The 14,430-nt window shown below is 46.1% G+C and overlaps 1 protein-coding gene across 8 annotated transcripts in view; it reads left to right on the forward strand.

The window, feature by feature from the left end:
- Positions 1-14,430, forward strand: part of MATCAP2 (microtubule associated tyrosine carboxypeptidase 2) — a 119,583-nt gene that overhangs the window by 58,977 nt on the left and 46,176 nt on the right. For all 8 annotated transcript variants that reach the window (XR_011556729.1, XM_070726301.1, XM_070726305.1 and 5 more), the window contains 2 exons: positions 7,828-7,971; positions 8,896-9,028. Coding sequence is in view for 7 of the 8 variants with exons in the window: in XM_070726301.1 (XP_070582402.1) it covers positions 7,828-7,971; positions 8,896-9,028 (277 nt within the window). In the remaining variant the exon portion in view is untranslated. The remainder of the gene's footprint in view (positions 1-7,827; positions 7,972-8,895; positions 9,029-14,430) is intronic.

A 14,430-nucleotide genomic window follows, 5' to 3' on the forward strand; every position in this document is an offset into this window, starting at 1 on the left:
AACTGTTCTATCTTGGTTATCCCTCTTCCCTTCAACTCTGTTATAACCATATTCAAATTTGTTTCATTATCTATACTTATTACATAAAGCGATGACAGTTTAGATTTATATAATCCTATTTTCCCCTGCCATTTTTTCAAAATTTCCATGGTCCCTTTCATGGGACCTATTAATTCTTCATCCCATTTATCTGTTTTTCCAATTTCACCCATTTGTTTTCACATAGTTGCAACTCCATTAACCTTTCCATTTGAAAAGCTTCCCTATACAGCTCCAAACAAGGGACTCTCCACCCCCCCTCTTTTTCATTTGCAATTAACCACTTTTTCCTTATTCTTGGTCTCTTATCTTCTTCAATCCAATAATTTTTTTGTCCCACTCTTTAAACTTAAATATTGATAGCCCCCCTGACAGCACCAGTACATCATTTTGGGAATTATCTTCATTTTTAAAGCTCTTATTTTAGAGATTCTCCTTAACTTTTTCTCTTTCCAGCTCCTCATCTGTTTCAACATTTTCCTCCATATTAATCTATAATTTGCCTCAATTTTCGCTGGGTTTCTCAATAACCAAATTCCCAAATATTTGATTTTTTTTAGTCCTAATTTCAGTCCTGATTCTTTCCTAATTTCTATCTTTCCTAATTTCTAAACTTCCCCTACAGAATAACAGATACACAAGAATCCAAATCTTCTCCAAGAAAAAATACAAAAAGACAAGGAGAGCCAACAAAGTCACTTTTTAGCTTTCTTCTCACACTGAACTTGTGTTTTTCTCTGCTCTCTTCTAATGGCCTCCACCTGTCCGGTTAACTCCTTCAGCTGCTCTTCTTTTTGTCTTTCCTCCTTGTCTGGGGTACTACGACGGCAAAAAATATCTTCTCCTTCTGCTGCTTCTTTTGTCTCACCCATAGTTCCTTGTGCTCCAGCTTCTTCAAACCTGATCCCCAGTTGATCCAATATTGCCTTTCCCTCCTCCAATCTATGAGCCCTGTACATTTTATTTTCTTGGAACACCAAAATAGCAGCTGGAAACCCCCAAGTAAACCTTTTTCCACTTTGATATAAACGGTTTGAAATTTGGTGTAAGGCAGCTCCACTCTCAAGGTTTCCCAAGAGAGATCCCTCAAAACTCTTATCTCGTTCCCATCTTGTTTAAGGCTGGCAGAACTTTTCAAAGACTTGTAAACAATCTCCGCTTTTTTTTCACTGACCAAATAATTGTATATGTGGAGTAATAGAATAGTTTGGGTAAGTGTTATTTTTGAGTGTTTATATACCTAGCACCAAAAAATTAATGTTTTAAATTTTATAAATAATCAAGAATCCTTTTTTTAAAACTTTTGGAAGAAGAATACCCTTTGAATTTGGTCACATAATACCAGTCTGTAAATATGAGAGGGGAGATATTCTGGAAAGATTTAAGAGGGTGGAAGTGGAAGGGAGGAAGAAAAGGAGAGAGAGAGTAGACGAGGAGTGGGGGAGTAAATAGATAGGAGGAGGAGATATAGAAAGAAGGAGGGGAATCCGAAAAAGAACAATAAAAGAAACAGACTGGGGTAGATTAAGAAAATAATGTATTAAGAGGGGGATTTTTGAATAATGGATAAGAATGTATATTTACTTACGTATTGTTGTCATATAGGAAGGTATATATGTGTGAATTTGTTTGACAATGGAGAAAAAATAAAAACTTTTTGAAAAAAAATGTGATTGGACACACAAGGAATTTGTCTTGGTACATGTTCTCTCAGTATACATAAAAGTAAAGAAAAATTCAACAAGAAACATAAGGTATAACACTTAATGTTAGTCTGGGTACAATAAGCAATCAAATCATATGATGATTAAGTCAATATAAATCATAAGGATACAAGCAATAAAGTTACAGTCATGTAGTTGTTAGTGAGAGGAGATGGGAACAATTAGAAGATTAATAGTGCAGACTTAGTAAATACTGTAGTTTGGCAGTGTTAAGGGAATTACTTGTTTAACAGAGTGATGGTGTTAGGGAAAATTTTCTTGTGTCTAGTTGTCTTGGTTTGCAGTGCTCTATAGTATTGTTTTGAGGGTAGGAATTGAAACAGTTTGTGTCCAGGATGTGAGGGGTTTGTAAATATTTTCACAGCCCTCTTCTTTACTCATGCAGTATACAGGTCCTCAGCGGAAGGCAGGTTGGTAGCAATTGTTTTTTCTGCAGTTCTAATTATCCTCTAAAGTCTTTGTCTGTCTTATTGGGTTGCAGAACCAAATCAGATAGTTATAGAGGTACAGATGACAGAATCAATAATTCCTCTGTAAAACTGTAGCAGCCCCAGAGGCAAAAAAATCACCCAACAAACAAACTGGAGGTTTGGAAACACACACTTCTAGTTTTCCATTGTGCTGTTTTTTGCACTCTGGATGGTTCATGCAAGTTTCCCTGAAACCCCGGAGGCAAATAAAATAAAATAAAATAGTCCAACAGACAAACCGGAACTACAGAAAAACACACTGTTGGTTTGTCATTGTGCACTGTAGGAAAGAAGAAGAGATTGCTGTGATCCTGGTCCCGTCATAAAGCAGCATTGTCCAGAAGGCTCAAGGTGACACACACAAACACACCCCTTCAGCCCCTCGGGTGCTCACCTGGCATCTGTAGATGATGTCTGCATCCTGCATGAGCCAGCCCAGCCAGCCACCACACACACACACACACACACACACACACACACTGCCATCATCCCACATACATACAACCCCCCCTGCACACATGCCAAAGCCGGTAGGATCAAGTGGCCACTAAGCAAGAGGAGCAGGCAGCAGCTGGAGAGAGAGAGAGAGAGAGAGAGAGAGAGAGAGAGAGAAGCCCATTATAAAAGAAAACGTCTCACGAGTTCAATCAAACTTGTCTAACTCACGAGATGTTTTCTTTTAGAATGAGCTTCTCTGGACACACCATCAAGGAATGCCAACAGAGCTACAAGTGTCAGGTAGGACATGGTAGGACGCAGTGTGGGGGTGACAAGTCAGGTGGGGAAGAGTGAAGTGGGACTGGCCGGGGGCTGAGCAGGCATGAGATGAAAGTTGACAGGCCTGAGCCGGTGAGCGAGATTGTGGCAGGAGGTGGAGTCGAATGGGCGGCAAGAGGGATGTCTGCTTCTCAAGCCCTGCGCTAATCTGGACTCTGCCTACATCATTTTGAAACACACTCCTGCCCGCGAGCCCACAAACACAGGGCTTGAGCAGAAGACATCCCAGTTGCTGCCCCTTCATACCCACCTCCTGCCACAACCTCACTTGCTGTGTGCTTAAGTTTGGTTGCTGGCTGTTTCTGCTGGGCGGGAATAGCTGATTTGTTGCGAGTTGTGCTGCTGGCCTCACTGCCACTGTCTACGGAAGCCCCAGCTGGCCGCCTGCAGGGAAAACTCAGCTGCGGGCAAGGAACACTGCCAGTGTCTCTTGGGACTGCCCTCGGCGTGGCTGCCTGGTGCCTGTGGGCAGGGCCGCCGATAGGCCGGTACTACTGGTAGTGGCGTCAGGGGCCCGGCCAAATTGACAAATGGGGGGGCCGGACGGTTTTGCTGGCCCCCTGGCGCCCGCAGTAATTTGTACCCAGTGAGCAGCGCCGACGCCAAACTCCAGCTCCTCGCTCCACAGGCGCAGTACCGGCCCTCTCTTGAAGCGTGCACCGATGGTAGGAGCCCCTTCGAGGTGGCGGTGTTGGGGAACGAGGCTTGGGCGGCTGGGGCATTCCCTGTAGCTGTAGGCTGCGCACGCTTTAGCCAGCGCACCCCCAAAATGCCCCCCCGGCCCCGCATACCCTTTTCCAAGAGCGCGCACGCCCCCAGCCCTCCCGCCTCTAGCCTCCTCGCACCCCTGGCTACTCACCGCTGCCCCCCGCATGCCCACCCACCCACCCGATCTGCCTCTCTTTCTCCTCCGCCAGCCAAGGTTTTTCTTGCCGAAAAAGAAAGAAAACCTTTGCCGGCTTTTCCCCCCCCTTAATTTGAATGTTCCGGGCGGGCTGGCAGGGACATTGAAAATCACTTTCGCCAAGCGTCCGGGGAATGAGAGAGAGTGAGAGCGACAGAGCAAGATAGAGAGAAAGTGAGAAAGAGAGAGAGAGAGAAAGAGGGGGGAGAGAAAGAGATAGCAAGAGAGAGAGAACGAGAGAGAGAAAGAAAACGAGAAAGTGAGAAAGAGAGAGAGAGAGCAAGAGGGGGAGAGATAGAGAAAGAGGAGGAGAGAGAGAAAGAAAGAAAAAGAGAGATGAGAGAGGAAGGAAGAGAGTGAGAGAGGAAGAAAGCAAGATAGAGAAAGAGAAAGAAAGAAAGAGAGAGAGATGAGAGAGGAAGGAAGAGAGTGAGAGAGGAAGAAAGCAATATAGAAAAAGAGAAAGAGAGAAAGAAAGAAAGAGATGAGAGGAAGGAAGAGAGTGAGAGAGAGGAAGAAAGCAAGATAGAGAAAGAGAAAGAAAGAGAGATGAGAGGACGAGAGAGAGAGAGGAAGAAAGAGAGAAAGAAGAGTGGAAGGAAGAGAGAGAGAGAGAAATGATAGAATAAAGGGGAGAAAAAAGAGAAATGAGAAAATGATTGAGGCAGAGAATGACAGGAAAGAGAGAGGTGACTCTTGATTTAAAGCATATGGTAAAAGCACTTAAATAATAACAGAAAACCCCCCCAGCCCTCACCTGTTTTTATTAATAGTTTTGCTGGTTGTTTTAGTTTTAATAGTAATGGATTTTGGCTTTTTTAAATTATTAATTTCTTTTAATAAAAAAGAAGGGATTTATATATATAAATATATATATATGGCACCAACAACGACTTAAAGGAGATGGGTCATTAAGATTGGACACAGCCCCCAGCAGAATTCCCCAGGCCAGACATAGAAACCAGCCAAATGAGGGTGGGATAACCCCCCACGAGAAACAAGGGAACATATTGGAGCAATACGGAGGTAGAGGTGGAGGGGCACAATTTAAGTCTAACATAGAGGACAAGGGGGGATTAGAACAGTGTAGACCTAGGACGAGGACATGGGTAAAAAAATTGCAAGAGCAGACATGTACCATTATAAAAAGTAACAACGACAATGGGGGGAAGAAAGGAATACCAAACACCTCTGAAGCATTGCCTCACAACTCCACCCCCTCCCTTGGGGAGGGAAAAAGGCAACAGACACGAGTAAAAGTGGCAGGTCTCCCTACAGCCAGCAGGATTAAGCCTCACAATTCCACCCCCTCCCTTGGGGAGGGAAAAAGGCAACAAACACGAGCAAAAGAGGTAGATCTCCCTTCAGCCAGCAGGATTAAGCCCACAATTAGGCTTACCGCAGGGGGGAGGGAAGGGTGTGGCCCCGTGACGCGGGCAATGAGCAGACTGAGTAATGCTTTATAAAGATGTTTGTCTCCCACGGCATTTTAAAAACTCTGACGAAGTTAGCAGCACGCTAACGAAAGCTAAGTGGTTTTATTAAAGTTTCTATGTTCCGGTGATCGAGATGGCTGCTGCCTCATCATTCACATATATATATATATATATATATATATATATATATATATATATATATATATATATATATATATATATATATTTATTTATATATTTATATATTTATATATTTATATATTTATATATTTATGTATATATGCCGCCCAGTCCCATGTTTTTCCTTATTTCCAGATTGCATTTCCTCTTGGTGAGGTTCCGCCCATTGCTTCTTGTACTACCTTCAGGTGGCATGGAGAATAAATAGATGCCATCTGCTCTGTGGCAGCCCTTTAAGGATTGGGAAACTACTATTATATTTCCCCTCAGTTTTCTATTTGTTGAGCTAAACATACTCATTCTCTTAGCCCTTGTTCATAGGATTTAGCCTCTAGGCCAGGGATGTCAAACTCAATTTCATTGAGGGCCACATCAGGGCTGTGTTTGACCTCAGAGGGCCGGGGGAGGGCTTGCCCAGGGTGTGTGGCCATGGTGGGCATGGCACGGGATTTGGGGGCAGTAGTTTTAAAATGGCGGGGGCCCCCAGACACTTAGGCTGTATGGGGCCCCAAAATTCCTGATGGCGGCCCTGCCTGTGGGAGGCAATGCAACCAAGGGTCCTGTGCAGCCAGGGGTGACTGGACTAGAGGGATATTTTAGCTTAGATTAAGAGCTGTATCTTTAAGAGGTTGTATTATGAGGAATGTAGCTGGAGATTGCACTCTGGGTAATGTAGTCAAAGATGTGTGATCACATCTGTGTGTTCTTATTGGCTATCAAGCTGTACCTCTGCTGCTGGGTAATTGTTCCAGTCTTAACAAAGAATCATGCATCACCTGAAAGATGGGGGGAAATGAATCTCTTTTCACCTATGTATAATGAGACAATTATGAATATATACTCTGATACATCTCATATCAATTGTAAGTCTGCCATGTGAAGATGTCAAACAATAAATGTAATGTACAGTGATCCCTCGAGTTTCGCGATCTCGATGTTCGCTAAACGCTATATCGCGAGTTTTCAACCCGGAAGTAAACTCCACCATCTACGCATGCGTAGATGGTGGAGTTTCCCCACCGGGCAGAGGCTTCCCTGGGTCTTCCCCCTCTTGCCCCGGTAAGACAGCGGCGCGCGCGGGAAACCCCACCTCCGCCTCCCAGCTGGGAGGGACACCCTAGCTCTGCGCGCGTTGCTGGGGAAAGCCCGCGCGCGGGAAACCTCACCTCCGCCTCCCAGCTGGGAAGCGGAGCCGGCAACAGCGTGGGCGGGCGGGCGGCGCGCGCGAGCCTGGGGACACCCTAGCTCTGCGCGCGTTGCTGGGGAAAGCCCGCGCGCCGAGAAACCTCACCTCCGCCTCCCAGCTGGGAAGCGGAGCCGGCAACAGCGCGGGGGGCGGGCAGCACGCGCGCACGCTGGGGAAACCCCAGGGCCGCTTCTCAGCTGAGAAGCGGCCCCAGCAACAGCGCGGGGGGCGGGCGGCAGGCGCGCACGCTGGGGAAACCCCGGGGCCGCTTCTCAGCTGAGAAGCGGCCCCAGCAACAGCGCGGGGGGCGGGCGGCACGCGCGCACGCTGGGGAAACCCCGGGGCCGCTTCTCAGCTGAGAAGCGGCCCCAGCAACAGCGCGGGGGGCGGGCAGCACGCGCGCACGCTGGGGAAAGGGGGGCGAAGGGCGGTGGAAGTAAAAACACCATCTGCGCATGTGCAGATGGTGTTTTTACTTCCGCACCGCTACTTCGCGAAAAATCGATCATCGCGTGGGGTCCTGGAACGGAACCCTCGCGATGATCGAGGGATCACTGTACATGAGTTTCCAGTTTGTGTGATTTATCTATCTGAGAAAAGCAATCCTAAACTTGGGCCAGAATGAAATTATTGGAATGGTTTCTGAACAATATTAAGTGTGCATTCAGATATGATGCTGTCAGATCAGCATAGAAATTTTTGAAAAGAGATTTTGAAAATAATCAGGAACCTTGCTTTCAATCTCACTATTGTAACTACTCAAGGAATAGTGCTCCTGGTCACCACAAATGACTAGAGAGGGACATTGCAAAGACATGGAAATATTATGGACCAATAAGCTAATTATTAGCATGAAACTGCTTTTTAGCTCCTTAGACTAGACTGAGTATCATTGTTCCTCCAACCCTGAATTGGAAATATGAGGAGGGGGGGGATCAAATATTTAATCTTAATGTGGAACTTAAAAGCATCTGCCTTTCATAGAGAAGAAATCTCTACATAGACAACCTGCTTTTATGATACACATAATTCCAAGGCCAAGAGCAAACACAGTCAACAGTTAGAACATTTACCATATTTAACACTTATGTATGCTACATTTTTGTCACAGGCTATCAAAATTATGGAACTCACTTTGCAAAAATATGGAAGTTATGAAAATTTTGAACAGTCCACAGGAGGAAGCTTGCTGCCTAGAAGTCGCATCTGGAATCATGTCCGAAAATATATGGCAAAAGAAGGCTGCCTGGGCGAGGTTGGATTTTTTGCAGCATTTCTTTGAAATAGAGAGTCACAGTTTATCCATGTTTCTAATTGTAGTTCTATGTTAGCCATCATTCCTACAGGTGACATACATACATAATTAATGGTAACCAGCTGTCTCTAAAGATTGATAATATGATTCAGGAACTACCAATTATTTTTTAGAGTAAGCTATACATACCTGTATGAATGCATCCACTGTTGTTTAAATCATGTTTCAGTTTAGACACAGAAACAGGTAAAAGTGCTGGCTTTGAGTTTTAAAAGAAGTATAGCAATAGCACTTAGATTGATAAGCCCAATATTGCTTTACAGCATTTGCTGGGCAGTTTATAATACAGTATACAGTGGAACCTCTGGTCACGACCATAATTCGTTCCATAACTTTCATTGCAACCTGATTTAGTCATGATCCGAATCTAACCAAAATTAATGCAAAAGTAATGTAGTGGCCACATGAGGTCACTGTTGTTTGGTGCGGAAGGGGAAATCTGCCATGGCTGTGTTTGATTGCCACCTGAATATGTGTTCCTGACCAGATTCAAACATTTTGTAAATTTTTTGATCAGAACCTGATTTGTTAGTGGTCAGAAGCATTTGTGATCAAAGGTTTTATTATGTTGCCCCTAATATTCTTCATTTTACCGATCTCAAGGAAGGGAGGCTGAGTCAACCTTGAGCCCCATCAGGATCGAATTTTTAGCTTTGGGCAATACTAAAATGCAATACTGCATTTTAACCACTACATTATCTGGGCAAGCATGCAATATAACTTTCCAAAACAAAAAGAAAATGCAACTATTATCCACTTATAATGAATATAATAAAATGAAATTTAGAAAAGGAGTACACTGTTGAATGAAAAATATGAATACGAATATAATTTTATCTTCTATTGCTTTTTTTAATTCCTCAGATTGTGGTTCATCTTTCTGAAGATTTGCTTTCTCGGGCCTCAATGACTGTGGTGAATGGCCGTCCAACTCTTACTATCAATATTTTCACTGCAAGGGAACATTGGTTAGAAGGGATGCTCAGGCATGAAATAGGTATGTAATAATTATTCTGTTTGAGTATTAGTTAACCCAAAGTACTCCAGCTTTGGGAAAATGGCTAAGGGGAACAGCAGATTAGTTTAGGAGTAAAGATAACAGGTTAGAAACCAAGAAACTGAGTTCTAGTCCCACTTTATGCATAAAAGCAGGCTGGCTGTTGCCGTTGGCCTATCACTCTCTCTGAGCCCAACACATTTCTTAGGGGAATTATTGTGGGGAAAATAAAAGGATAAAGTAATATTATGTATGCTCATTTTATTATTTTTATTTATAAAAATAATAAGGGCAGGACAGAAATAAATAAATAAAATTAGAAGGCAAAGGGAAAATTAGACACATGTCCTCACTTGCTATGTATCTATTCATATGCAAATTCAAATCATCTATGCTACTTCATATATATCATATTTGGATTACTTCTGCAAATATGGGCTGGAAACAGTCTTTTGCAAAAATTCAGTGGTACCTCTACCACCGTTCCCCATAAGCTGCGCGCATGAGCACGCGCCCCCCCCAAATACCCCCGCGCACCCTTTTCCACTGGCGCGTACTCCCCATCCCCCTGCCAGCCCACAGGGAGGGCGGGGGCGGGGAGGCGCCGGCAGTAGAAGGCGCTGCTCCCCGCCCGCCCGATCTGCCCCTCTCCTCCTTTTCCGCCGAAAGAAAAGCGCGTAGGCTGCCTGCTTGAGCCTCCCGTAGCTCCACCCCGCTTCGCCCTGCTTGTCATCCTCCGTTGTGTTTTCGGGGGGGAGCGGCAGGAAAGCCCTGTGCTGGCCAGGAAAGCCAGCTTTCCGGGAAAGCAGCGCACCTTTTAAACATGCTGCTTTCCTGCACCTCTTTCCTGGGGGAGGGAGTGGCCTCCTCCCTCCCCCCTGCCCAGGAAAGAGTTGCAAGAAAGCAGCGCATTTGAAAAGCGCGCTGCTTTCCCGGAAAGCCGGCTTTCCTGGCCGGCACAGGGCTTTCCTTCCGCTGCCCCCCGAAAACACAATGGAGGTCCAGGATGACAGGCGAAGCAGGGTGGAGCAACGGGAGGCTCAAGCTGGTGGCAGCAGACCTCCGTTGTGTTTTCGGATGGGGGGGGCAGGAGGACCTTCCTGGCTTTCCCGGGCAGCTGGCTTGAGCCTTGTGCCAGTCAGCAAAGCCAGCTGGCCGCTGGAGACATGGAGAGAAAGAAGGGAAAGAGAGGGAGGGAAAGAGGAGAGGAAAGGAGGGAGGGAGGGAAGGAAGGGAGAGAAAAGTGAACAAGCGTGAGAGAGAAACGGAGGAAGAGAGGAAGGAAGGAAGAGATACATATAAAGGGAGAGAGGGAGAAAGAGGGAGAGGGAGGGGAAGAGGGGAAGGAAGGAAAAGAGAAAGACAAAGAGAAAAAAGTGGAAGGAAGAGAGAAGGAAAGAAAGGAAGGGAGAGAGAGAGAAAGAGAGAGAGAGAGAGAAGATAGGAAGAAAGAGAGTGAGAGAGAGCAAGAAAGAAAGAGTGAGAGAGGAGAGAGGAAGGAAGAGAGTGAGAGAGAGTGAGAGAGAGGAAGAAAGCAAGAGAGAGAGGAGTGGAAGGAAGAGAGAGGGAGAGAGAAATGATAGAAAAAAGGGGGGGAAGAGAAATGAGAAAATGATTGAGGCAGAGAATGACAGGACAGAGAGAGAAGTGATTCTTGATTTAAAGCATATGGTAAAAGCACTTAAATAATAACAGACAAAAAAAACCCCAGCCCTCACCTGTTTTTATTAATAGTTATGTTTTTGGATTTGCTGGTTGTTTTAGTTTTAATAGTAATAGAGTTTGGTTTTGTTTTATTATTAATTTCTTTTAATAAAAAAGAAGGGATTTATTATATTTATTTATTTGTTTGTTTGTTTGTACTTCTATGCCGCCCAGTCCCAAGGGGACTGCCGCTCAGACACTATACTTTTCCGCACACCCTGAAAAAAAATTAGAGGGAACATTGACCTCTACCTAAGAATGCCTCTACTTATGAACTTCTCTAGATAAGAACCAGGTGTTCAAGATTTTTTTGCTTCTTCTCAAGAACTATTTTCCACTTACAAACCCGAGCCTTCAAAACTGTAACCGGAAAAGGCAGGGAGAAGCCTCCCTAGGAATCTCCTGGGAGGAAACAGGGCTGGAAAAGGCAAGGAGAAGCCTCCCTGGGGCCTCTCTAGGAATCTCCTGGGAGGAAACAGGGCCTCCACCCTCCCTGTGGTTTCCCCAATCGCATGCATTATTTGCTTTTACATTGATTCCTGTGGGAAAATTGCTTCTTCTTACAAACTTTTCTACTTAACAACCTGGTCACAGAACCAATTAAGTTCGTAAGTAGAGATACCACTGTATTAGAACATCTTTTTAAATAATGTTTGCAAACCAGTAAATTTAACAACCCAGTATTTGTGCTAAAATAAAATGGAATTTTAGAGGGAAACTGCTTCATGCATTTGATTCAGGAGTCAAATAGTTTTTTTTATTATTCTGAGAAAGTCCTTTTAGTGGCTGGTAGCCATTTAAGAATTTTGTCTCTTTGGCAAGAAGGAAAGCAGCTTTGTAGTTGCAATAGCTTAATCTTGTTGAAGCAAGAGGAAAATTAGAATTCATATAAAAGGATTCAGAAAAATTATATTGAACCTTATGTCAGTGCAGAAACCTTTTGCTCATCATTGAAATACAGTAATACCTCATCTTACGAACTTAATTGGTTCCAGGACGAGGTTTGTAAGGTGAAAAGTTCGTAAGATGAAACAATGTTTCCCATAGGAATCAATGGAAAAGCCAATAATGCGTGCAAGCCGATTAGGAAAATCCAAAACATTAAGGCTTAAAAAAAAAAAGCTGCCGGCAGACGAAGCTGAGGCGAACGGAGTGGGGGGAGGGAAACCCATGGAGATCCAGAGGGGAGAATGGGGCAGGAAAGAGTGGAGAAAAACGGAGGAAACCCATGGAGATCCAGAGGGGAGAATGGGGCAGGAAAGAGCGGAGAAAAACGGAGGAAACCCATGGAGATCCAGAGGGGAGAACGGGGCAGGAAAGAGTGCAGAAAAACAGAGGAAACCCATGGAGATCCAGAGGGGAGAACGGGGCAGGAAAGAGTGCAGAAAAACGGAGGAAACCCATGGAGATCCAGAGGGGAGAACGGGGCAGGACACAGTGCAGAAAAACGGAGGAAACCCATGGAGATCCAGAGGGGAGAACGGGGCAGGAAAGAGTGCAGAAAAACGGAGGAAACCCATGGACATCCAGAGGGGAGAATGGGGCAGGACAGAGTGGAGAAAAATGGAGGAAACCCATGGAGATCCAGAGGGGAGAATGGGGCAGGAAAGAGTGGAAAAAAACGGAGGAAACCCATGGAGATCCAGAGGGGAGAACGGGGCAGAATAGAGTGGAGAAAAAGGGAGGAAACCCATGGAGATCCAGAGGGGAGAACGGGGCAGGAAAGAGTGGAGAAAAAGGGAGGAAACCCATGGAGATCCAGAGGGGAGAATGGGGCAGGACACAGTGCAGAAAAACGGAGGAAACCCATGGAGATCCAGAGGGGAGAATGGGGCAGGAAAGACTGGAGAAAAACGGAGGAAACCTATGGAGATCCAGAGGGGAGAATGGGGCAGGAAAGACTGGAGAAAAACGGAGGAAACCCATGGAGATCCAGAGGGGAGAATGGGGCAGGAAAGACTGGAGAAAAAGGGAGGAAACCCATGGAGATCCAGAGGGGAGAATGGGGCAGGACAGAGTGGAGAAAAACGGAGGAAACCCATGGAGATCCAGAGGGGAGAATGGGGCAGGACAGAGTGGAGAAAAATGGAGGAAACCCATGGAGATCCAGAGGGGACAATGGGGCAGGAAAGAGTGCAGAAAAACGGAGGAAACCCATGGAGATCCAGAGGGGAGAACGGGGCAGGAAAGAGTGGAGAAAAAGGGAGGAAACCCATGGAGATCCAGAGGGGAGAACGGGGCAGGAAAGAGTGGAAAAAAAGGGAGGAAACCCATGGAGATCCAGAGGGGAGAACGGGGCAGGAAAGAGTGGAGAAAAAGGGAGGAGAAAACCCATGGAGATCCAGAGGGGAGAACGGGGCAGGAAAGAGTGGAGAAAAAGGGAGGAAACCCATGGAGATCCAGAGGGGAGAACGGGGCAGGAAAGAGTGGAGAAAAATGGAGGAAACCCATGGAGATCCAGAGGGGAGAACGGGGCAGGAAAGAGTGCAGAAAAACGGAGGAAACCCATGGAGATCCAGAGGGGAGAATGGGGCAGGAAAGAGTGCAGAAAAACGGAGGAAACCCATGGAGATCCAGAGGGGAGAAAGGGGCAGGAAAGAGTGCAGAAAAACGGAGGAAACCCATGGAGATCCAGAGGGGAGAACGGGGCAGGAAAGAGTGCAGAAAAACGGAGGAAACCCACGGAGATCCAGAGGGGAGAATGGGGCAGGAAAGAGTGCAGAAAAACAGAGGAAACCCATGGAGATCCAGAGGGGAGAACGGGGCAGGAAAGAGTGGAGAAAAATGGAGGAAACCCATGGAGATCCAGAGGAGAGAACGGGGCAGGAAAGAGTGGAGAAAAACGGAGGAAACCCATGGAGATCCAGAGGGGAGAACGGGGCAGGAAAGAGTGCAGAAAAACAGAGGAAACCCATGGAGATCCAGAGGGGAGAACGGGGCAGGAAAGAGTGCAGAAAAACGGAGGAAACCCATGGAGATCCAGAGGGGAGAACGGGGCAGGACACAGTGCAGAAAAACGGAGGAAACCTATGGAGATCCAGAGGGGAGAATGGGGCAGGAAAGAGTGCAGAAAAACGGAGGATACCCATGGAGATCCAGAGGGGAGAATGGGGCAGGACAGAGTGCAGAAAAACGGAGGAAACCCATGGAGATCCAGAGGGGAGAATGGGGCAGGACACAGTGCAGAAAAACGGAGGAAACCCATGGAGATCCAGAGGGGAGAATGGGGCAGGAAAGACTGGAGAAAAACGAAGGAAACCCATGGAGATCCAGAGGGGAGAATGGGGCAGGAAAGACTGGAGAAAAAGGGAGGAAACCCATGGAGATCCAGAGGGCAGAATGGGGCAGGAAAGACTGGAGAAAAAGGGAGGAAACCCATGGAGATCCAGAGGGGAGAACGGGGCAGGAAAGAGTGCAGAAAAACGGAGGAAACCCATGGAGATCCAGAGGGGAGAACGGGGCAGGACACAGTGCAGAAAAACGGAGGAAACCTATGGAGATCCAGAGGGGAGAATGGGGCAGGAAAGAGTGCAGAAAAACGGAGGAAACCCATGGAGATCCAGAGGGGAAAATGGGGCAGGAAAGAGTGGAGAAAAACGGAGGAAACCCATGGAGATCCAGAGGGGAGAACGGGGCAGGAAAGAGTGCAGAAAAACGGAGGAAACCCATGGAGATCCAGAGGGGAGAACGGGGCAGGA

The sequence above is a fragment of the Erythrolamprus reginae genome, chromosome Z (genome assembly GCF_031021105.1).
Source record: "Erythrolamprus reginae isolate rEryReg1 chromosome Z, rEryReg1.hap1, whole genome shotgun sequence".
In the NCBI taxonomy this organism is placed as follows: Eukaryota; Metazoa; Chordata; class Lepidosauria; order Squamata; family Dipsadidae; genus Erythrolamprus; species Erythrolamprus reginae.